General features: G+C 45.9%; 1 protein-coding gene across 3 annotated transcripts in view; it reads right to left on the bottom strand.

Moving 5' to 3' along the window:
- lrp4 (low density lipoprotein receptor-related protein 4) overlaps positions 1 to 25,442 on the bottom strand; it is a 204,375-nt gene that overhangs the window by 24,837 nt on the left and 154,096 nt on the right. For all 3 annotated transcript variants that reach the window (XM_055649125.1, XM_055649123.1, XM_055649124.1), the window contains exons 20-34: positions 24,589 to 24,790; positions 23,668 to 23,857; positions 21,947 to 22,078; positions 20,079 to 20,219; positions 18,949 to 19,035; positions 17,952 to 18,123; positions 15,858 to 16,020; positions 14,000 to 14,225; positions 13,289 to 13,592; positions 11,774 to 11,992; positions 10,597 to 10,731; positions 9,799 to 9,907; positions 6,062 to 6,206; positions 2,632 to 2,745; positions 1,101 to 1,230 (exon numbers count right to left, since the gene is read on the bottom strand). In XM_055649125.1, coding sequence (XP_055505100.1) covers positions 1,101 to 1,230; positions 2,632 to 2,745; positions 6,062 to 6,206; positions 9,799 to 9,907; positions 10,597 to 10,731; positions 11,774 to 11,992; positions 13,289 to 13,592; positions 14,000 to 14,225; positions 15,858 to 16,020; positions 17,952 to 18,123; positions 18,949 to 19,035; positions 20,079 to 20,219; positions 21,947 to 22,078; positions 23,668 to 23,857; positions 24,589 to 24,790 — 2,469 coding nt within the window. The remainder of the gene's footprint in view (positions 1 to 1,100; positions 1,231 to 2,631; positions 2,746 to 6,061; positions 6,207 to 9,798; positions 9,908 to 10,596; positions 10,732 to 11,773; positions 11,993 to 13,288; positions 13,593 to 13,999; positions 14,226 to 15,857; positions 16,021 to 17,951; positions 18,124 to 18,948; positions 19,036 to 20,078; positions 20,220 to 21,946; positions 22,079 to 23,667; positions 23,858 to 24,588; positions 24,791 to 25,442) is intronic.

The raw sequence follows: 25,442 nt of genomic DNA, 5'->3' as shown, positions 1-25,442 counted from the left end.
GTAAAGAAAGCTTTTGGTATGCTAGCCTTTATAAATCAGAGCATTGAGTATAGAAGCTGGGATGTAATGTTAAAATTGTACAAGGCATTGGTGAGGCCAAATCTGGAGTATGGTGTACAATTTTGGTCGCCAAATTATAGGAAGGATGTCAACAAAATAGAGAGAGTACAGAGGAGATTTACTAGAATGTTGCCTGGGTTTCAGCAACTAAGTTACAGAGAAAGGTTGAACAAGTTAGGGCTTTATTCTCTGGAGCGCAGAAGGTTAAGGGGGGACCTGATAGAGGTCTTTAAAATGATGAGAGGGATAGACAGAGTTGATTTGGACAAGCTTTTCCCTTTGAGAATAGGGAAGATTCAAACAAGAGGACATGACTTCAGAATTAAGGGACAGAAGTTTAGGGGTAATATGAGGGGGAACTTCTTTACGCAGAGAGTGGTGGCGGTGTGGAATGAGCTCCCAGTGGAAGTGGTGGAGGCAGGTTCATTGGTATCATTTAAAAATAAATTGGATAGGCATATGGATGAGAAGGGAATGGAGGGTTATGGTACGAGTGCAGGCAGGTGGGACTAAGGGGAAAAAAATTTGTTCGGCACGGACTTGTAGGGCCGAGATGGCCTGTAATTGTTATATGGTTATATGGTTATATGGCCCTTTGAGCCTGCACCACCATTCATTGTGATCATGGCTGATCGTCACCAAACAATAACCCGTGCCTGCCTTCTCCCCATATCCCTCGATTCCACTTGTCCCTAGATCTGCACAAATTATATTTTTTATTTTGCTGCACTCTATAAAACCAAGCACAAAGTGGCTCATGTTCCAGAAATTACTCCGCAGATCAAGCAGCGTTCAAACACGAAGAGAGAAGTAGACTTCTGAATGAAATGTGTTCATGGCCCTTGTACATCCACCATTGGGGAGGCAAGACTAACAAATGTTTCAGCTGAAATGTCCTTTACAGAAGCAAATGCAAATATCCTGAATGAAGATAGGTTGGGCAATCTCTGATCTTCAAATCCTCACTCAGGTTTAACTGGAATGAGATTAGAACCATTCCCACTGTAGGTAGAGGCAGCGGCTGCCATCTGCACACTTACTTTTCACTTGTGTACTCAACAGAATGCGTGGGTTTCACAGGAGAGTAGTCGGCAGCTTTACGGGGGCCAGCGCCCTCAGCTCGATCGCCAGAATTGGTGCTCTCCGAAAATGGAGCCACGTATCCGGGAACTGTAAGGAATTACATTCATTCTTTACTTGTAGAATAAGCATTTTGGTTATGAAAAACAAAAGTGTCAATTTATGAGAGGCAAAGATAGAGTAGACAGTAGACCCTTTACCCAGGATGGAAATGTCAAATACTAGAGGGCACAGCTTTAAGGTAAGAGTGGGGAAAGTTGGAAGGTGAGGTGCAGGGCAAGTTTTTTTTATACAGAGGGTGTTGAGTGCCTGGAACGCACTGCCAGGGTTGGTGATGGAAGCAGATATGATTGTGGTGTTTAAGAGAATTTTGGGGGTCCATTATTATTATACTAGAGCATCTATGATTCGAGAAGGGCAGGACAGTGACATAGTTGTTAGACTTGCTGCCTTGCAGCACCAGAGACTCAGTTCGATCCTGATCTCACGCGCTGTCTATACGGAGTTTGCACGTTCTTCCTATGATTGCCTGGGTTTCCTCCTGGTGCTCCAGTTTCCTCCCACATCCCAAAGACGTGTGGATTTGCAGGTTAATTGACCTCTGTACATTGTCCCTAGTGTACAGGGAGTGGATGGGATAGCGGGGTAACATGGAACATGTGTGAACAAGTGATTGGGGTCAGCATGGATTCAGTGGGCCGAAGGGCCTGTTTCCATGCTGTGTCTCTGCAGGTAAAGGTGTGATGGTGCCTCAACTCCAGTGACAGGTAATAACTGGTCAACTGACAGAAACCACCACAGCACTGACTCAAAACTTAGAGCAGAGAAGTTGTAATGAAATAGCCTAATCTGAAATTGGAAAAATGGAGTGAAACGCTAGCTCCAAGGAAGCAAATATGGTTTGTAGATTACCATGGGAAAATAAATTGAAGATTTATTCTCCATTGTTGCAGGAAGAAGGGATTGTGTGAGCAAGAGAAAGGAAAATGTATCCGCCAGTGATCGCCATGGAAATTAAATACATACAAACCCGAGGAAAGGTATTTCTCAAATCTTATTCTACTCAATCCAATTATCGGCAGAAAGTAGCAGAAATAATTCGTGAAATCCCTGAGATCATTTAACTGCTCAAAGTTACTGTAAAGTGTGCAAAGTCTAACATAAAATAACCATGTGACAGGGATTAGTTTAGGAAGAGCAGTCCATCAGAATTGGCAAATGTCATTGTGTTCACTTATTTAAACATAATGTATGCAAAAGTGAAGCATGTTTATTTCTACTAGCAGTAGTGTGTGTCTCTAATTGCAGAGATCTGCTGTGTACCTGGACACTAAATTATCTTTTGATGAAACAAAAGGTTTTTGAATATTTGCTCATTTTGTATTTGTTATGAAGCTGATACCATGGAACGTAGAAGAGTACAGTACAGGAACCACAGTAGAACCCATAGCCATTTGCTGGTTATTTTGTAGCCTTGACATTGTCACTCACCCACTGAGCAGGGCCGCCCATCGGGCTCGTCTGGGCATTCACACACAAAGTCCTCTGCCCTGGCGAAGCACAGATGCGTGCATCCTCCGTTATCGACCCCGCACAAATTAGTTCCTACAATCAAACCCAATCATTGAAGGAGAGGATGAGAAATATTTCACATAGGATTGTTCTCACAGCAACATGGACGATACGGCAATTAACGCTCTTTGGAGAAGGTGCAGAGGAGGTCGACTAGAATGAAGCCTGGATTAGTCGCAAGGAGAGACTGGACAGTTCAAGGAAGAACTGCAGATGCTGGAAAAATCGAAGGTAGACAAAAATGCTGGAGAAACTCAGCGGGTGAGGCAGCATCTATGGAGCGAAGGAATGGGTGACGTTTCGGGTCGAGACCCTTCATCAGACAGGTAGACAAAAGTACCTGGCTCCTCCTCTTCTTCCCCCACCCTACATCAGTCTGAAGAAGGGTTTTGGCCCTTCTTGAACAGTCCTTCTTCAGACAGATTGTTTTCTGTGGAATGCTGGAGGTTGAGGGAAAACCTGATAGAATTTTGTACAATTATGAGAGGCATAGACAGGGTAGACAGTCAGAACCTTTTTCGTAGGATGGGAACATCAAATACTAGGGGGCATAACTTTAAGGATGAGATGGGCAAAGCGTAAAGGACTTTTATATGAAGAAAGACTGGATAGACTCGGCTTGTACTCGCTAGAATTTAGAAGATTGAGGGGGGATCTTATAGAAACTTGCAAAATTTTTAAAGGGTTGGACAGGCCAGATGCAGGAAGATTGTTCCCGATGTTGGGGAAGTCCAGAACGAGGGGTCACAGTTTTAGGATAAGGGGGGAATCTTTTAGGACCGAGATGAGAAAACATTTTTCACACAGAGAGTGGTGAATCTCTGGAATTCTCTGCCACAGAAGGTAGTTGAGGCCACAGTTCATTGGCTATATTTAAGAGGGAGTTAGATGTGGCCCTTGTGGCTAAAGGGATCAGGGGGTATGGAGAGAAGGCAGGTACAGGATACTGAGTTGGATGATCAGCCATGATCATATTGAATGGCAGTGCAGGCTCGAAGGGCCAAATGGCCTCTACTCCTGCACCTATTTTCTATGTTTCTAGGAGATACATGGGGGACGTGCCTGGGAGGTGCTGCCTGGGGGTGGTGATGGAGGAAGACCCGATCGTGGTTTTTGAGAGACTTTTACATCGACACATGGCTCTACAGAGGATGGAGGGTAGTTGATTAGGTCCAGGCTGATGAGAGTTGGTCTTGGCATTATGTTCGGCACAGACATTCTGGCTCGAAGGACCTGTTGCTGTGCTGGTGTACAAACTGAATAGAAATTAAAACTAAAACCATTGTAATGGCGGTGGGTAGAGCGGGGGCGAGGAACTGGGTTTTGTATATCTGACGATACGATACGATACGATAGGACTTTATTTATCCTAGGAGGGAAATTGATCTGCCAACTGTCACAAAACAGAAGATACATGAAAGATGACGTGGAAAGTCCAGGATTGGGGATGTGCAAAGATTGTGGTGGGGGGGGGGGGGTGGAGTCAGTCTCAGTCTACCCCATGACAGTAGGGGGAGGAGTTGTACAGTTTGATAGCCACAGGGAAGAAGGATCTCCTGTGGCGTTCTGTGCTGCATCTTGGTGGGACCAGTCTGATGCTGAAGGTGCTCCTCAGGTTGACCAGTGTGTCACGGAGGGGGTGAGCTGTATTGTCCAGGATGCTCCGCAGTTTGAGGATGTCTTAGTGTTTAAAAAACTTCAGTGCAATCATTCACACATTATATCGTCAGTGTGTTATAAAATACATGATGTCATCACATTGCTTGTAATTATGAAACAAACATACACAGGGAGAAATAATATGATAGATCTCTGATAATAACTGATAAGACAAGAAACTCTTGAATCTTGAATCTTAATATGAAACAATCCGGTTTCTTTTGGTGATATTATTTTTGCTCTGATGTTTTTCTATATATTTTATGTCAGTAGTGCCATTTTGACAAACTACTTGCATCATTTGCATTGTCCAGCTGTTAGTTACATGAATTATGTTTGCTAACCTTTTACTGAAATGGTTGCATGGTATAAAGTTGCTGCATTTGGGCTTTGGGCATGAATACATGATATGGATCCTGGATGTGTTTAACATCAGAACTAAAATCTGAGGATGACAATACTGTCACAGTTGGTTTGGTCTATGATATAAAAAAGACCTCATGAGATGTTTTCAGCAAAATGCAGGCGAGGTTACTGGAGCACAATATCCAAACAGTGCAGAGTTGTAGCTATGTACAGCGAAGGTACAGACAATACATACATACTGTAGCTGTTGCCTGAGCTACAGAACATTAAGTTATGTGGAAACGGTGTTAGACCAAATGATAAGTTGCTGCATTTCAGCTCTAGGTACGGGCTAAACTCAGCACATTTACATCTCCTCATTTAATGGCCCAATGAACATATCAATGATAGACAAAAATGCTGGAGAAACTCAGCGGGTGCAGCAGCATCTAAGGAGCAAAGGAAATAGGCGACGTTTCGGGCCAAAACCCTTCTACAGACTGATGTAGGGTGGGCGGGGGGAAGAAAAAAGTAAAAAGGAAGAGGCGGAGCCTAAGGGCTGAGGGAGAGCTGAGAAGGGGAGGAGACAGCAAGGGCTACCGGAAATTGGTGAATTCAATGTTTATGCCACTAGGGTGCAGACTGCCCAAGCGGAATATGAGGTGCTGCTCCTCCAATTTCCGGCGGAGCTCACTCGGGCCATGGAGGAGGCCCAGGACAGAGAGGTTGGATTCGGAATGGGAGGGGGAGTTGAAAAGATCAGGTTGGTTAATGCAGACCGAGCGGAGGTGTTCGGCGAAACGATCGCCAAGCCTCTGCTTGGTCTCACCGATGTAGATCAGCTGACATCTAGAACATATCAATGATGTCAGTCATGGGCTTTTTTCTCAGTTCACTACTATTCCATTCCTGCATACTATGTGATATTGAAGCAGCCACTCTAATTTACATTTCCCCATGCTGTTTACTGCAATGCTTCATTCTGCAGGACAAATCCTTGTTGACCCTCTTCACCTGTTCACCTCGATGCCCCACTTCCCTCACTGTCAACTTGTACCTTCAATAACTACCAAAGCTCACAAGTTATAGGAGCAGAATTAGGCCATTCGGCCCATCGAGTCTACTCTTCAATCGTGGCTGATCTCTGCCTCCTAATCCCATTTTCCTGCTTTCTCCCCATAACACTCGACATCGGTTCTAATCAAGAATTTGTCTACAGTATCTCTGCCTTAAAAATACCCAGCAAAGAATATAAAACCTTAAACAGACAGGGGCAAGTGCAAGCAGCATCAGATGTCACAAGTAAATGTCCGGGAGTCTTAACTCTATTTCTTTGACTATATACCTGTTTGCCTTTGTGGGGAGACCACAATGATGTCCATCAGTCCCTCTACATTGGCGAGGATGGTCTCCTTGTTGCGACCAGTGTATTTGTCCACACACTGCACTGATTTGGTTTGCCAGTCGGTCCAGTAAATCCACCGGTCATGCTGTTTGGAAAGGTAATGACTTTAGTTTTCACATCGAACATTGCATGCAATTGAAACCTACGCACAACTTTACTGTCCATTAATTATCCCACATATAATCGAAATTTCTATTTGGGAATACGAATCCTTCAAGTAAATGCCGGGGGAATTTGGGATAAGAGATGTTTACGATGCCATAATAATCACAACACATCCATCATTGCCTGGACAAGGAATGACAGATTGAACACGGCAACTCAATACCTTCAGCTTCACACCGCAGTCTCTTGCACTTTGCTTCTACTGAAAACATGCAATCCCTCTCACAAAATCCTCAGCTTTCAAATAAATGTGCAAGGATTTTAATTCTCTACAATTATTTCACTGAAACATTTCCCACTCTCACCATCGACGGCACCACTGTCTCCCCCATCTCCCCAGGCCCGCAACCTTGGCATGATCTTTGATTCCACCCTCTCCCTTGAGCCTCACATCCGCCATGTCATTAAAACCTCCTTCTTTCATCTCCGCAACATCGCCAAACTCAGACCCTCTCTCACACCTCCCGCTGCTGAAAGACTCATCCATGCCTTCATCTCCTCCCGACTGGACTACTGCAACTCACTTCTCCTTGGCATCAGCTCCACCTACATCAACCGACTCCAACTGGTCCAGAACGCAGCCGCCCGACTCATCACCCATACCAAATCCTGGCATCACATCACTCCAGTCCTCAAACAACTTCACTGGCTTCCCATCTCCCACCGGATCAACTACAAAATCCTGATCCTACAAAGCCCTCTACCATCTGGCCCCCCCCATATCTCACTGACCTCCTCTCCCCCTACCAACCCTCACGGTCCCTCAGATCCACATCAGCCGGTCTCCTCTCCATCCATAAGTCCAACCTCTGCAGTTTTGGGGACAGAGCCTTCTCCAGGGCAGCTCCCAGGCGCTGGAACTCCCTCCCCCAACTGATCCGCAATTCCGTGTCCCTCACCATCTTCCAGTCCCGCCTCAAGACCCATCTCTTCACCTCTGCCTATCCTTAGCCCCACATCCCCCTCCCTTTTCATCTGTGCATTAATTGCCTCGTATTGTGTTTTGTATTGAATTCTGTCTTTACTTTGTGTACTAGTCATGTGTCTACTATTTATTTCATTCCCCTTACATGTTTTTCCTCTACTTGCTAAATTTTTGTAAGGTGGCCTTGAGACTCTTGAAAGGCGCCCATAAATAAGATGTATTATTATTATTATTATTATTTCTCCTTTGTTGCCCAAACACTCTCATCGATGATCGCCAATCATTCCCCCTCTGCCATATCAGCACCATTATCAATCCATGGGGTTCTAATATGAATATTCACATTTGACAAACGTTTTATCTGTTTAGATGAATAAACAATGTGAAGCCCAGAGTTCTGCCTACACCCCATTTATACTTTGATATCAATAACCAAAAATGCTGTCCGCGAAATATTTTAATTGTGCCTTATCTCCCCCCTAACTGCTCTTGTGGACAGCGGGCTTATGTAGAAATGTTGCTCACATTGAACAACAGGTCATTCGGCCCATCGTTCCTGTTCTTCAAGGATTGTTGTAAGAAGCACAGATGCCAATCCATGGAAAAATGTGCATAGTTGCATTAAATGTTCAACTAAAAGCTTAATATTAATGTTAACATGACCAGGTTTTATTTCAAGAAGCATAGGGAAAGATTAATTATTGTATAATATGTTTAAGAAAGAACTGCAGATGCTGGAAAAAACAAAGGTAGACAAAAATGCTGGAGTAACTCAGCGGGTCAGGCAGCATCTATGGAGAACATGGATAGGTGACGTTTCACAGAGTGCGGGAGTAACTCAGCGGGTCAGGCAGCATCTATGGAGAACTTGGTGACATTTTGGGTTGGGACCCTTCTTCAGACTCGAGACACCAGCAGGAACTCTACACAGGTCTTTCGCCTTCGCACTGAGCTTCATGATGAAGCTTTGGAACAAGGCAACGTCATTCACCTCGACGGGCACTGACTGAACACACGGTATTGGGGGTTCAGTATTGATGTGGATAGAGAACTGGCTGGTAGACAGGAAGCAAAGGGTAGGAGTAAACAGGTGCTTTTCACAATGGCAGGCAGTGACTAGTGGGGTATTAATGATCTGGATGAGGGAATTGAATGCAACATCTCGGATGACACAAAGCTGGGGGGCAGTGTTAGCTGTGTGGAGGATGCTAGGAGATTGCAAGGTGACTTGGATAGGTTGGGAGAGTGGGCAAATGCATGGCAGATGCAGTATAATGTGGATAAATGTGAGGTTATCCACTTTGGTGGCAAAAACAGGAAAGTAGCCTATATCTGAATGGTGGCCGATTAGGAAAAGGGGAGATGCAACGAGACCTGGGTGTCATGTTACACCAGTCATTGAAAGTAGGCATGCAGGTGCAGCAGGCAGTGAAGAAAGCGAATGGTATGTTAGCATTCATAGCAAAATGATTTGAGTATAAGAGCAGGGAGGTTCTACTGCAGTTGTACAGGGCCTTGGTGAGACCACACCTGGAGTATTGCGTACAGTTTTGGTCTCCAAATCTGAGGAAAGACATTCTTGCCATAGAGGGAGTACAGAGACGGTTCACCAGACTGATTCCTGGAATGTCAGGACTTTCATATGAAGAAAGACTGGATAGACTTGGTTTATACTCGCTAGAATTTAGAAGATTGAGGGGGGATCTTATAGAAACTTACAAAATTCTTAAGGGGTTGGACAGGCTAGATGCAGGAAGATTGTTCCCGATGTTGGGGAAGTCCAGAACAAGGGGTCACAGTTTAAGGATAAGGGGGAAGTCTTTTAGGCCCGAGATGAGAAAATCATTTTTTACACAGAGAGTGGTGAATCTGTGGAATTCTCTGCCACAGAAGGTAGTTGAGGCCAGTTCATTGGCTATATTTAAGAGGGAGTTAGATGTGGCCCTTGTGGCTAAAGGGATCAGGGGGTATGGAGAGAAGGCAGGTACAGGATACTGAGTTGGATGATCAGCCTTGATCATATCGAATGGCGGTGCAGGCTCGAAGGGCCGAATGGCCTACTCCTGCACCTAATTTCTATGTTTTCTATGTAATGTACATTTCTGAAGCAGGAGGGCTTGAAAACCTGCCCAGCCGTGTAGTCATGGTATGTGTACACGTCCCCGATCATCCTCAGCAGCATCATCACTTTGTGTGTGTGTGTACACGTTCCCTATCATCCTCAGCAGCATCATCACTTTGTGTGTGTACACGTTCCCTATCATCCTCAGCAGCATCATCACTTTGTGTGTGTACACGTTCCCTATCATCCTCAGCAGCATCATCACTTTGTGTGTGTGTACACGTTCCCTATCATCCTCAGCAGCATCATCACTTTGTGTGTGTGTGTACACGTCCCCGATCATCCTCAGCAGCATCATCACTTTGTGTGTGTGTGTACACGTCCCCGATCATCCTCAGCAGCATCATCACTTTGTGTGTGTACACGTTCCCTATCATCACTTTGTGTGTGTGTGTACACGTTCCCTATCATCCTCAGCAGCATCATCACTTTGAATGGACAAACCTTAAATATAATATTTCTTACCTGCGTCAAGGCAAAGGGGTGTGTAACTTGGCCAATGAGAACTTGCCGTAGGTTCCCATTCAAGTCGCAGCTTTCTATTCTGTCTAAGTGGGCATCCACCCAGTAGATCCTGCCAGGAAGAATTGTAATATTTATATATGTATTCCAGAGGGCTCTGACACACGACATCATCCCAGATTTAATCCCATCAATAGGAGATGACTCCAATCACAGCTCCAGCCTGAATGTACTTCAATCTGCATTTTAACATCATACCGAATTGTTTTCTGAATAATTTGTTTAGTTTAGAGAAACAGTATGGAAGCAGGCCCTTCGGCCCACCGAGTCAATGCTGACCATCGATCACCCTAGTGATCTATTAGCCATCGATTATGCTAGTCCTATATTATCCCACTTACTCCTCCACTCCTGCACACTGAGGGCAGCTTACAGCAGCCAATTAGCCTACAAACCCCCACGTCTATGTGATGTGGGCGGAAACCGCAGCCCTTGGAGGAAACCCACACAGTCACGAAGAACGTGCAAACTCCACACAGACAGCACTCGAGGTCAGGATTGAACCCGAGTCTCTGGTGCTGTGAGGCCACTGTGCTGCCGTAAATTCAATCCAACAAACCATCAAGTTGCTAGTTTCCAGCTACGATGCACCACTGGAATAGAACATCTGGCAAGGAGCCAGGGTGGAAGAAAGCTTTGCTTCATAACCTGAACCAGCTAGTTGAGTTGCTGCTCTCTCATGCTCCTGATGCATTGATTATCCCATCGCCAGTTTACACGTTTGGCTTTTTCTCAGCTCACCTCCTTGTGTCATAATCCAAGGTTAAACCGTTGGGCCAGCCTAGATCAGTGTTGATGAGAACCTTGCGGTCTGTGCCATCCAGCTGTGCACGCTCGATTTTGGCAAGATTTCCCCAGTCTGTCCAGAATAGATACCTAGAGGAAAATTCACAAAGATCAACGTTTCACACAAACCGATTATTTCATAGTTACAGATCTCAGACATACACACCCATTATCAAATGAAGTGTAACTTTACTTTCCAGTTTCACTCAATGACCTTGTACCTTTCTAACATTACCCACTGTCGAGTATATCAGCCGCTGGAGCAAATGATTCTTATTGATCTATCAAAGCAAACCATCAGTAACATTGATTCTGAATTTTTATTCCAACTACAGGAGCGTTACTCTTTCATATATTGTGGGACAAAATCAAAACCAAGTGCAGATTCTCACTTTGAAGTTGGTTTTGGAGAGTTTAAGGGGTAAAGCCCCCTAGAGCATCTGCTGGCTTCTATAGTTTAGATTCATATAGTACAGATACAGGCCCTTTGGCCCAACTTGCCCATACAGACCAAGATGCCCCATCTACACTAGTCCAACCTGTCCACGTTTGTCCCATATCCTTCTAAACATTTCCCATTCATTGAGTTAAATAGAGCTCTTAGGGATAGCGGAGTTAAGGGATATAGAGAGAAGGCAGGAACGGGGTACTGATTGGGGATGATCAGCCGTGTTCACAGTGAATGGCGGTGCTGGCTCGAAGGGCTGAATGGCCTACTTCTGCACCTATTGTCTATTGTCTATCTGTCCAAATGTATTTTAAATGTTGTTATAGTACCTATAGTTTAGAGATACAGCATAGAAACAGGCCCTTCGGCCCATCACGTCCACACTGACCATTGCCTTGATATGAGACTGTTTATCTTTTAATATAAATGATCCGTGCATAAACTTTTACAAACTTTGCTGAATTTAAGTTGGGTTTAACGCTTCAACATTTGCCTCACTGGGATGTCAGTGATCAGCAGTTGGTAAACCAGTATATTTAGCTCAAAGTTGAGCAAAAACATCCAGAAAATGGCGACAATATTGAATACATTGTAATATGGCCTTAATTTAGAATGGAAATATGGAACATAATGCAACTTATCAATAGGACTTTGTACAACAACGTTGAGGAAAGATTTGCTCACCCTTTCCTGGGGAAGACTGCGATGGCCCTGGGTTCGTCCAGGCTGTTGTTGATCAGCACCTTGCGGCAGCTTCCATCCAGCCACGACACCTCAATGGTGTTTCTGCCCGTGTCTGTCCAGTATAGATTTCTTGCCACCCAATCAATGGCCAAGCCATCCGTCGTCTTTAGACCCTGGCTAATCACCGTCTTCATGCCACTGCCGTTAAGGTTCGCACTTCTGGTAAACCAACAACGCAGACTTGTTTAAAGATGGGAAAGACCAGGACTCAGAACCCCAGTTATACAAATCATTAAAGTCAAGTGCACACAAGTACAGCAGGAAACCACAATGACTCACCATTCAGACACTTGCTCAGACTCCACCAGAACCATAGATCAGGCAGGACATACAGATAGTGAAGTGGTCCATCCATCCCAGCTTCACAGAATATACAACAGTACAGCACAGCACAGGAAGGTTTAGGTTTGTTATTGCCTTGTGTACCGAACTAGACTGAAACACTATCCAATCAGATCTGCTAATGCCCCCATACATAAATACAATCGTCAAACTCCAGGACAATAGGTAGAGCAATGGGGAAGGTACAGATGAAGGGGTGTGTGCGTTATGTGCAGGAAAGTCGATGAATGAATACCTTTATTGGCCAAGTATTCACATATAAGGAATTTGCCTTGGTGCTTCATGTTCGACACTGACATTGTGGGCAAAGGGCTTGTTTTTGTGGTGTCGGTAGAGACAAAAAGCTGCAGTAACTCAGCGGGTCAGGCAGCATCTGTGGAGAACATTTCACACAGAGAGTGGTGAATCTCTGGAACTCTCTGCCACAGAGGGTAGTTGAGGCCAGTTCATTGGCTATATTTAAGAGGGAGTTAGATGTGACCCTTGTGGCCAAGGGGATCAGGGGGTATGGAGAGAAGGCAGGTACGGGATACTGAGTTGGATGATCAGCCATGATCATATTGAATTGCGGTGCAGGCTCGAAGGGCCGAATGGCCTACTCCTGCACCTAATTTCTATGTTTCTATGTTTCTATGTGACGTTTCACAGAGTGCTGGAGTAACTCAGTGGGTGCAGCTGCATCTATGGAGCTAAGGAAATAGGTAACGTTTCGGGCCGAAACCCTTCCGGGTTTCGGCCCAAAACGTCGCCTATTTCCAGAAGGGTTTCGGCCCGAAACGTTGCCTATTTCCTTAGCTCCATAGATGCTGCTGCACCATAACTCAGCGGGTCAGGCAGCATCTGTGGAGAACATGGATTTGGGACAGAACCCTTCTTCAGACTAAAGGACGAGGGGGGGGGACTGGAGGCAAGAAAAGGCCAGAATAGATCAGATGAGCTCATGAAGGGTGGGAGTCCATAATGGCCCAGTGTCGGCTGGGGAAGAGAGTGATACGAGGAGGGGAACAGTGGTTTGAGTACTGCTCTATGTTCTAGATGTCAGCAAATGGCCATTTATTGTTGCTAAGTGGGCAGGTTATTCACGGATGAAGATCAGCCAATGCTCATCCTTACCTGATGACATCCAGGAAGACATCTGTGTAATACACCTTCATCTCCACACTGTCGTAATCGAGGGAGATGACATTGTGGAGCTCAGGGACAGGCACGTGTACATCGGTGTAATCTCTGGTGTCCAGAGAGATGCGACGGATACTGGCACGGCTGGAGAACAGCAGGTAGGTCTCGGGAGCATCGTCACATGTCCTCCCATCACTCTTCATTTGGATCCCCGTTGGACATGCACACCTGATGCCGTTGGGTCGGGGCAAGCACAGGTGGCTGCAGCCTCCGTTCCTCACACCGCACTTGTTAAAACCTGCAGAGAAGGAACACAAAGTCTCAACAGCGTAGACACTAGGAACTGCAGCTGCTGCTTTACAGAAAAAGACACAATGTGCTGGAGTAACTCGGCAAGCTCAATATGGGAATTGGAAGAGGAGATGAAATGGTTAGCAACAGGGAGATCCAGCAGGCCTTGGCAGCCCAAACAATGTCAAATCTCTTACCCAGGACACGCTAGGACTATGGAGAGATCATGTAGAGCGTTCCAAAGATTCATCACTCGCAGACAGCCGTGCCTCCTCATCTCTGTCTGAAACAGGCGGTCCTTCACCCTGGCATTTAGTTCCAGATTTCCCCTGAAGGGACTCTTGTCTCCATAGTTCAGTATGAAAGTGAGAATGAACCAGGTAGCAGGACTGCGGCCGTGTGAATGGAACTTACCCAGGGGTTGACCGCGGTCGATGGCTTGGATGTCCATGAGTCCCGGCAGGTTGCCGCGCACTGTAATCATGTCGCCACCCGTGTTCTTGTCGGCCCGTTGGATGCTTCGAGTCTGCCAGTCTGTCCAATAAATGTGGTGGCCAAGCAGGGTCAGGCCGTACGGATGCTGGACAGGAGTGACCAGGGTCTTGCGGTTCGTTCCATTCAGGTCCGCGGCCTCAATCCGCTGTGTAATGGGAGAGGAAATCAATGTGGGAAAAACTGCACGGATTCTCAGTCAGTTCTTTAAACAATCAAAGTGCCATCTTGTCATGGGAGTCACACAAGGCCCTTCGGCCCAACCTGTCCATGCTAACCAAGACGTCCCATTACATTAGTCCCACCTGCCTGCATTTGGCTTCGAGAGAGAGCTAGATAGGGCTCTTAAAGATAACGTAGTCAAGGGAGTATGGGGAGAAGGCAGGAACGGGGTACAGATTGGGGATACACAAAAATGCTGGAGAAACTCAGCGGGTGCAGCAGCATCTATGGAGGGCAGGGGGTAGGCAACGTTTCGGGCCGAAACCCTGAAGGAAATAGGCAACGTTCCGGGCAGAAACCCGGAAGGGTTTCGTCCCGAAACGTTGCCTATTTCCTTCGCTCCATAGATGCTGCTGCACCCGCTGAGTTTCTCCAGCATTTTTGTGTACCTTCGATTTCCCAGCATCTGCAGTTCCTTCTTAAACACTGTTTGGGGATGATCAGCCATGATCACATTGAATGGCAGTCAGTGGCCTACTCCTGCACCTATTGTCTATTGTCTATGCCCATTTAAAACTTTCCGATCCATGTACCTGTCCAAATGTCTTTTAAATGGTGTTATATACTTGCCTCAACTACTTCCTCTGGCAGCTCATTCCATATCCCCACCCTCTGAATGAAACAGTTGCACCAAGAGTTCCTCTTAAATATTTCCCCTCTCACCTTAACCCTCTGGTTCCAGATAAAACATTTCTGTACATTCATCCTATCTACTCCCCTCATGATGTTACACACCTCTATATAACATCACCACACAGTCTCCTGCGCTCCAAGGAATAATGTTCAACATGTCTTGCTATAGCTTAGGCCCTCAAGTCCTGACAACATCCTCGTAAATTGTCTCTGCACTCTTTACAGACTAATAACATCCTTACTACGGCTGGAACACAATATTCAAAGACGTTGGCCTCATCCTCCAGTGTTCAGAGCTCAAAGCTCAATTTGTCTTTTGTAAAAAGGATAGCACCTATCATTCCATTTTAATATCACAGCGCAATGACAGCAACATAAAAAACATCAACAATGTTACGGTAATATAACTTCAGGAAGCATCACATCTATGAAGTGGGTTATGGGGAGAAGGCAGGAGAATGGGGTTGAGAGGGAAAGATAGATCAGCCATGATTGAATGGTGGAGTAGACGTGATGGGCCGAATGGTCTAATTCTGCTCCTAGAGCTTATGAAATGGAACCTCACATTGGTTACCCAGCACATTATTGTACAGTGTAACTCAGTGATGTAAGTGCATGTACCTGGGTGTGTGCAGCAGCCACAGATGTAACTGCATGTACCTCAGTGATGTAAGTGCATGTACCTCAGTGACGTAAGTACATGTACCCCAGTGTGTGCAGCAGCCACAGATCTAACTGCATGTACCCGTGTGTGCAGCAGCCACAGATCTAACTGCATGTACCTCAGTGTGTGCAGCAGCCACAGATGTAACTGCATGTACCTCAGTGATGTAAGCAGCAGCCACAGATGTAACTGCATGTACCTCAGTGATGTAAGTACATGTACCCCAGTGTGTGCAGCAGCCACAGATGTAACTGCATGTACCTCAGTGTGTGCATCCGCCCACAGTAGGCGAGACGACACTTTGTCAATGACCAGACCATTGGGCCAGCCCAGGTTATTGTTGATGAGAATGGTCCTGTCTGATCCATCCATTGCTGCACGCTCCAGTTTGGCATGTTCTCCCCAGTCTGTCCAATACATGTATCTGGGAACAAACAACAAGCATTAACTAGAAGGCAATGGTCATTAGTTCAGAGATACAGCGCGGAAACAGGCCCTTCGGCCCACCGAGTCCGTGCTGACCAGCGATCCCCGCATACACACAAACACTATCCTACACACACTTGGGACAAATTACAATTACAGGTATACCATGCCAATTAACCTACAAACCTGTACATCTTTGGAGTGATGTATTTCTACAAAGTAGTATGATTTAACCTGACCATCAGTAACTTGGATTGTTTGCTCTGAAGGGAGACCAGAAGGAAGTATTTAAAGTTATGAAGGGCAGAGATAGGGTGGGCAGTCTGAACCTCCCCCCAGCGTGGAAATGTCAAAGACAGAGGAAGGGGAGGGGGAGGGGGGGCAGCTTTATGGTGAGAGGGGCAAAGTTTAAAGGGGATGCGCAGAGCAAGTTTTTTTGTAACAAAACGGGTGATGGGGGTGTGGAATGCGCTGCATTGGGCTGGAGGCAGATACGGACTTTGTTTAAAGGCACTTTTGGTCATTTATATATAGAATTGTGTCTGATATAGACGACACAGGATCCAGTAAAACTACCATGGTAAAATCACAAGGTGGATAAAAATGCTGGAGAAGCTCAGCGGGTGAGGCAGCATCTATGGAGCGAAGGAATAGGTGACGTTTCGGGTCGAGCCCCTTCACTGTCTTTGGAGAGAGGAGGAGAACTTCTTCAAATTAGGCGTACCTTGAGGAGATTGCGCAGTGGAGTAGACAAAATGTTTAAGAAGGAACTGCAGATGCTGGAAAAATCATGGGTAGATAAAAATACTGGAGAAACCCAGCGGGACAGGCAGCATCTATGGAGCGAAGGAATAGGTGACGTTTCGGGTCTCAACCCAAAACACCACTCATTCCTTCTCTCCAGAGATGCCGCCTGTCCCGCTGAGTTACTCCAGCTTTTTGTGTCTACCTATAGTCATAGTTTAGTTTACTGTCATGAGTATTGAACTACAGTGACAAGCCTTTAGTTGTGAGCTAACCAGTCAGCAGAAAGACAAAAACATGATTACAATCGAGCTGGTCATAGTGTACAGATAAAAGGAATAACGTTCAGCAGAAGTTAAAGTCCAGTAGGGTCTGATTAAAGATAGTCTGTGAGGGTCTCCAATGAGATGGACAGCAGCTCAAGACCACTCTCCAGTTGTAGGTAGGATGGTTCAGTTGCCTGATACCAGTCGGGAAGAAACTGTCCCTGAATCTGGAGGTGTGCGTTCGTTTTCACACTTCTGTACCTCTTGCCTGATGGGAGAGGGGAGAAGAGGGAGTGACCGGGGTGAGACTGGTCCTTGATGATGCTGCTGGCCTTGTGGAGGCAGCGTGAAGTGTAGATGGAGTCGATGGAAGGGAGGTTGGTTTGTGTAATGGTCTGGGCTGCGTCCACACCCATGTTCTCCACAGATGATAGACACAAAAATGCTGGAGAAACTCCAGCACTCTGTGCAACGTCAGCTATCTATGTTCTCGAAGGATGATAGGCAACGTTTCGGGCCGAAACCCTACTCCAGCACGCGGTGAAACGTCACCTATCCCTTAGCTCCATAGATGCTGCCTGACCCACTAAGTTACTCCAGCACTCTGTGAAACGTCACCTATCCATGTTCTCCACAGATGCTGCCTGACCCACTGAGTTACTCCAGCACTCTGTGAAACGTCACCTATCCATGTTCTCCACAGATGCTGCCTGACCCGCTGAGTTATGGTGCAGCAGCATCTATGGAGCGAAGGAAATAGGCAACGTTTCGGGGGGCCGAAATCCTTATGGAAATAGGCAACGTTTCGGGGCCGAAATCCTTATGGAAATAGGCAACGTTGCCTATTTCCTTAGCTCCATAGATGCTGCCTGACCCACTGAGTTACTGTTCATTATTGATCTGAGACATCACCACTCACCCTTTCTCGTGGTGAAGAGCGATAGCTCTCGGACTGTCCAAGTTTTGCCAGATCAGAACCTTTCTCATTGTTCCATCCAAATTAGCAACTTCAATCCTGTTGGTGCCGGTGTCTGTCCAGTAGATTTTACGGCCGATGGCATCAACTGCCAGACCATCAGTGGTCATCAGCCCTTGGGGGAGAGGCAGAGAAAGCAGTAGCTATAGAATATGTCACTCCAACTGCAGCTTACTTTACAACCATTGAGTGAACATTTCATTACATTCAATGATACATTGATTACTACCCAAAAAAGCAATTTCGACTTTAGAGATACAACACAGAAACAGGCCCTTTGGCCCATCGAGTCCGTGCCGACCAGCGATCACCCGCACATTAGCACTATGCTACACACTAGGGACAATTCGTATTTATAACTTACGGAAGCCAATTAAGTGTACGTCTTTGGAGAGTGGGAGGAAACCGGAGCACCCGGAGAAAACCCACGCGGTCACAGTGAGAACGTGCAAACTCCGTACAGACAGCAGCTGCAGTGAGGATTTAACCTGAGTCTCTGGCGCTGTAAGGCAGCAACTCTACCCAACAGCAAGGCCACTGTGCTGCCCTAGTATTTTGATATTAAATATTTTGATACAATATTTTTTATTTAAATAGAAATAAAGCTACATATTTGTCCAAGCGGTGGGTTAATATGTATAATTGATCATTTGTCTAAACCAGAGCCCAGTGTGGTTCTGAACAGCAGAGGTGCAGCATCAACTCTGCATTAATTCTGGAAACACTTCATATTTCATCATTATTTGTGGACTCATTAATCACCAATGGGTTGTTGTGCTTGCCTTGCCATCAATGCTTGGATTGCATTTGATCTGAGCTTGTTTAGCTCCCTGCATTAGTTCATGACTGCCCCAAACTCTCCCCACTGCTCGTGTTCACAACTTCCAAAGATGTCCCATTGTGCGATGGAACAAGTTGCAGACACTCTCAGCTCACTCACCTGTGTTCACAATATCTTCCTGCTGCGACCCATTCAGACTGGCTCGGCTAATTGTATTCAGAGTGCTGTCTGACCAGTACACCTTGCCTGAAATAAAAGGGTATTGCATTAGCAGGAAGGATTGATCTGTGAAGACTTTAACTGGCCAGCCTAGCTTCAAGAAAACAAAATGTATAAAGAGAAAAGGAGAGCTTGCCAAAAACAACAAGGGTTTACAATGCAACTTTAATCACAGCAAAACAGTCAACATTTCTAGGTTTTAAGAATAAGGGGTCGGCCATTTAGAACGGAGACGAGGAAACACTTTTTCACACAAAGAGTTGTGAGTGGAATTCTCTGCCTCCGAGGGCGGTGGAGGCTGATTCTCTGGATGCTTTCAAGAGAGAGCTAGGTAGGGCTCTTAAAGATAGCGGAGTCAGGGGATATGGGGAGAAGGCAGGAACGGGGTACAGATTGGGGATGATCAGCATTGAATGGCGGTGCTGGCTCGAAGGGCCGAATGGCCTACTCCTGCACCTATTGTCTATGTTTCCTCTTCCCCTCATGATTTTGTACACCTCTATACAATCACCCCGCATCCACCTGCACTCCGAGGAATCAAGTCGTAGCTGGCCCAACCTCTCCCTCTAGTTCACACCTTGCGTGCCACTGAGGTGAAGCTGGGTCATTCCCAATCATGAGATGGCACCTCATCAACATGCTATTAATGATTCCCTACAACAGCTGGGCTGAGGTGATGCAGAGGGTTTGTATTTATTGGTAGCTCATTGCAGATGTCCGAGATGAGAAGAACCTATTTCACACAGAGAGTGGTGAATCTCTGGAACTCTCTGCCGCAGAGGGTAGTTGAGGCCACACAGTTCATTGGCTATATTTAAGAGGGAGTTAGATGTGGCCCTTGTGGCAAAAGGGATCAGGGGGTATGGAGAGAAGGCAGGTACGGGATACTGAGTTGGATGATCAGCCATGATCATATTGAATGGCGGTGCAGGCTCGAAGGGCCGAATGGCCTACTCCTGCACCTAATTTCTATGTTTCTATGTCCCACTAATTGAATCATTGCAGTGGGTGGGCAAGCATTTATATTCTGGTAAATATCAAACAAAGTGTTTACATATACAACCAATCACCTTCTTTAGGATCGACTCCGATAGCAATGGTGTTTTTCATGGAGTCATTGACGGCCAGCACCACGTCAGCAAAGTAGGGGATATCGAGTGAGACCATTCGGACATCCGTTCTCCGAGCAAATATCAGGAAGCTGCTCATACCTGGAGAAAGATGATGCAAGAGAGATGATGGGAATGTTCTGCAGAGAGACAATACACAATAGGTGCAAGAGTAGAGGCCATTCGGCCCTTCGAGCCAGCACCGCCATTCAATGTGATCATGGCTGATCATCCACAATCAGTACCCCGTTCCTGCCTTCTCCCCATATCCCCTGACTGCTATCTTTAAGAGCCCTATCTAGCTCTCTCTTGAAAGTGTCTAGAGAACCGGCCTCCACTGAGGCAGAGAATTCCACAGACTCACTACTCTGTGTGGAAAAGTGTTTCCTCATCTCCGTTCTAAATGGCTTACCCCTTATTCTTAAACTGTGTGTGTGTGGCCCCTGGTTCTGGACTCCCCCAACATCGGGAACATGTTTCCTGCCTCTAGAGGTGGAAAAATATTCCTCAACTATTAGACCATCTGCTCGGGCATCAGGGAACTGCAGGTGCTGCTTTACAGAAAAAAGGCACAAAGTGCTGGTGTAAAGTGCTGGTGTAACTCACAGAGTGCTGGTGTAACTCAGGCAGCATCTATGGAGCTAAGGAAATAGGCAACGTTTTGGGCCGAAACCCTTCTGAGTTTCGGCCCGAAATGTTGCCTATTTCCATAAGGATAGGTGATGTTTTGGGTCAGGACTTGTCTTCAGAATAGTGAGTGTGAAGAACACTTTCAAGCCTGTACATCACCTATCCATGTTCTCCAGAGATATTGCCTGACCCGCTGCGTTACTCCAGCACTTTCTGCAAAAATACTCATGTAATGCGTTTATGAGTAGGGTGCCTGTGTTTTCTGAAATTTACCCCATGTCCCCAAGGTGAAACAAAGAGCACAATGTTCACACCTTGTAGATATATCACTGTGGTGGCAAATAACAGCAGACATCCAGAGACATACAACAATGTTGGTTTAGTTTCTGACAATCAGCAGTCACTTTTAACAAAACTTTTAACTTTCAAATGGGGATCCTGTGGATAGGCTGAACTGTTTTAAATATCTGGGAGTCCACATCTCCGAGGATATGACATGGTCATCACACGCCTCAGCACTGTTGAGTAAGGCAAGGCAGCGCCTTTACCACCCAGGCAATTGAGGAAACCAGAGTGTCTCCGAGGATCCTCCAGTGCTTCTACGCAGCGGCTGTGTGAAAAAATCTTTCTCCGGGAACATTACCATCTGGTTTACCCTTATCCTTACAAGAAGGCTCTGCAGAGAGTAGTGCGTTCCTCCCCACGCACTATGGGAACTTCACTCGCCCCCCATCAGGAACTATACAACAGGAGGTGCAATTCCAGAGCAAATAAAATCATGGGAGACCCCTTCCACCCCTGCTAACTTCTAGAGCCGCTACGGTCAGGCAAACACCTCCGTTGCCATGCGGTGAGAATGGAGAGGTTGAGAAGGAGTTTCTTCCCAGAGGCAATTCGGACTGTAAACGCCTATCTCACCAGGGACTAACTCTACAGAACGTTTTTCCTTCCATTATTTATTATGTAAAAGAATATGTGTGTTATGATTGTGTTTATAATTTGTTTGGTTGTTTTGTTGTTTGTCTTTTGCACAAAAAAGTCCGCGAGCATTGTCACTTTCATTTCACTGCACATCTCGTAGTGTATGTGACAAATAAACTGACTTGACTTGACTTGTCTTTTTTCCCAGTAATGAAAGGACGTTTAATGATGTGAAATGCCACTGTGTGCCACGTGTGGAGAGGGGAGACTCAGCTTACCAGGCGCACACGTCTTGCCATCAGCAAGGAGGTTGATGCCAGTGGGGCAAGCACAACTGTGGCCTCTGGGCAGCGGAGCCAGGAGACAGAGGTGGCTGCAGTCTCCGTTGTTGATATTACACAGGGTAGCCACTGTGAATGACACAAAGAACAATCCGTTACAATAACCACTGCAGGATGAGACACAGTAGCTTCCCTTTGCCCAACTTAATGCATCACAATTTACATTGAATCATAGAGTATAGTACAGCACAGGAACAGGCCATTCGGCCCACAATGCCAGGAAGCGAGCGGGCAAGATCACCTCTGACCCCTCTCACCCTGGCCACAAACTCTTTGAATCACTTCCCTCTGGAAGGCGACTCCGGGCTGTCAAAGCTGCCACAGCCAGACATAAAAACAGTTTTTATCCACGAGTAGTTGCTCTACTCAACAGCCAAAAATCTGTAGCCTCCCTTTGATTTGGTATTTTGTTGGTTCACATACTTGATCAATGGCGTTTTATCATTAATGTTTTATTATTATTAATGTTTAGTGATTTCTGAGTCATTCATAACTGTCACTGTGTGTCATGTTGTTACTTGTGGGCGGAGCACCAAGGCAAATTCCTTGTATGTGAATACTTGGCCAATAAATTTACTTACAATGTCTGTGCTGACCATGATGCCAAGACCAATGCCTACCTTATTTATTCATACATTCATTCATTCATTCATTCAATCATTCATCATTCATTCATCATTCATTCATTCAATCATTCATCCCTCCATCCCCTGCATATCCATACACCAAGGTAAGTCTCTTAAATGCCAGACCACAATGCCACCAGCACCACCCTCTCACCCCACACACCTCCTTTAAATGTTGCCTCTCTCACCTGAAAGCCATGACCTTACTTGATGCTTACATCCTGGGAGAAAGATTGTGACTGTCTACCCTATCTATACCATCTATATATTATATACTTGTATCAGGTCTCCACTTAACCTCCTGCATCCCAGAGAAAGCGATCCACCCTGTCTCTGCAGCTAATCTCAGCACCATGCTCCATCCAACCTCCTCTGCACCATTCCCAAAGCTTCCATATCATTGCTGTAATGGGGTGATGAGAACTGAATGTAATACAGCAGGTACAGCCTAATCAAAGTCCCATGAAGCTGCCTCGTGACTTCCTGACTCTTGTACTCAATGTCTGGACCAATTAAGGCAATTGTACCATACGCCTTCTTTACCACTCTCTACCTGAGTGGTCATTTATCTTGTGGTGTATAGGCTGCGGTGGATGTTTGTGTTAAATTATGATTGTGTATTGTGTGTTCTTTTTCATTGTACCGCTGCTGGCAAATTCATTTCACTTGCACTTTATAAAACTGAGTGTATTGTGTGGATTGTTTTTTCAGGGAGTTATGTATTGGATCCCAAGATGCTTCTACATCAATGCTGTTAAGGGTCTTGCCATTAATTGTATATTTTCCCCTTGCATTTGACCTCCCAAAGTGCAACACCGCACTGTTGCACGGATTAAACTCCATCTGCCATTTCTCTGCCCATTTCAGCAGCTGAACGCTAGTTATGCTGCTGTACACTTTGGCAGCCTTGCTCACAGTCCACGACCCCAGCATTCCCAGTGTCACCTGCAAACCTACAAGCCAACCCGTCCCCACTTGCATCCAAGTCATGTATATCTTCCATAATCAGAGTTCCAGTTCCGTTCTCCTTACCCGACATGCGTTGCCGGTGAAACATGTGAATATCCATCAGGTTTTCCAGGTTTTCCCTCAGTATCACACGTCCTAAGCCGGTGTATTTATCGGCACTCTGGATGTTCTTTGATTGCCAGTCAGTCCAGTAGATCTTGTCATTGTGTATCGTCAGTCCAAAGGGGTGAGGCAGGTGGCTGCCAATCAGAACCTAGCAGAGAGTGACAATAACGTTACCGACTGCAATGGAGGAGAGGGACAATTGAGATCAGAGCGGACTGTCTGCAACTTAAAGCATGCACATGGTCAACATGCAGCCCAACTTGAGAAGTAAAACATTATTAGCATGATTACATTGCAATGAAGTACCAATGAGCAACCAGGTGGTACTTCACACTGCCACAATAAATAAGTCGACATAATAAAGATGTTCCCCCCCACCACCCCGGTCATTCCCTCTTCTCCCCGCTCCCGTCCGGCAGAAGGTACAGAAGCTCGACAGCGCGCACCACCAGACTCAGGAACAGCTTCTTCCCCTCTGTTATCAGGCTTCTGAACGGTCCTTCCATAAGCTAGGGTACTGTCCGATTCACCTCTACCCCATTGCGGACATTGGACTTTGTCTGTGGAACTGATGCGCTACAACGCTGAGAACTATATCCTGTATCTTCCCCTTTACTCCACCTGTTGGACGTGAGTTTGACCTGGATTGTATTTATGTAGAGAATGACCTGATCTAATTGGATAACATACAATTGGAAAACTCTTCACTGTACCTCAACACACGTGACAATAATAAACGTGAACCTCTGCCCCTCTGACGGGGCCTCCAATTATCTACAACTGCCAGCATTTCTCCAGAAGGTGCAGGAGTGAATGAAATGAAGATGACTAACATCAGTGGAGTTTATCAAAGTTAAATTACTGGAGACGCTGCCATACCCGCCTTGCAGTCCCGTTCAGGTTGGCGTATTCGATGGTCTTCATGCCCGCATCTGCCCAGTACAGCCTCTCTGTGCCATAGTCCACTGCCAACCCATTAGGCCAGGTCAGGTTGGCAGAGATGATGACAGTCCGCAGAGAAGAGTCCAGCCCTGCCCGCTCAATCTTCGGACTGGCACCCCAATCTGTCCAGTACATGAACCTTCACAGCAAACACAGGAATAAGATGCAGTTAGTGTTCACGCCCGCTAGTTATGAAGAAAGACTGGATAGACGGTTTATACTCTCTAGAATTTAGGAGATTGAGAGGGGATCTTATAGAAACTTACAAAATTCTTAAGGGGTTGTACAGGCTAGATGCAGGAAGATTGTTCCTGATGTTTGGGAAGTCCAGGACAAGGGGTCACAGCTTAAGGATAAGGGGGAAATCTTTTAAAACCGAGATGAGAAGAACTTTTTTCACACAGAGAGTGGTGAATCTCTGGAACTCTCTGCCGCAGAGGGTAGTCGAGGCCAGTTCATTGGCTATATTTATGAGGGAGTTAGATGTGGCCCTTGTGGCTACGGGGATCAGAGGGTATGGAGAGAAGGCAGGTACGGGATACTGAGTTGGATGATCAGCCATGATCATATTGAATGGCGGTGCAGGCTCGAAGGGCCGAATGGCCTACTCCTGCACCTAATTTCTATGTTTCTATGTTTCTAGTTACAGGACAGCTTCAAAGTCTGCAGTTACTCGCTGCAGAAGGCTGAGACTTTAAAATACATTCAGCACATAAATCAGTGCATTTCAGCATCCGATCTATGCTTGAAATCTTCCATCACCCAGATGTATTATCATCCAGATATATTAC

Source organism: Leucoraja erinacea, chromosome 18 (genome assembly GCF_028641065.1).
Source record: "Leucoraja erinacea ecotype New England chromosome 18, Leri_hhj_1, whole genome shotgun sequence".
NCBI classification, from domain to species: Eukaryota; Metazoa; Chordata; class Chondrichthyes; order Rajiformes; family Rajidae; genus Leucoraja; species Leucoraja erinaceus.
This window is presented reverse-complemented; position numbering and strand designations above follow the sequence as displayed.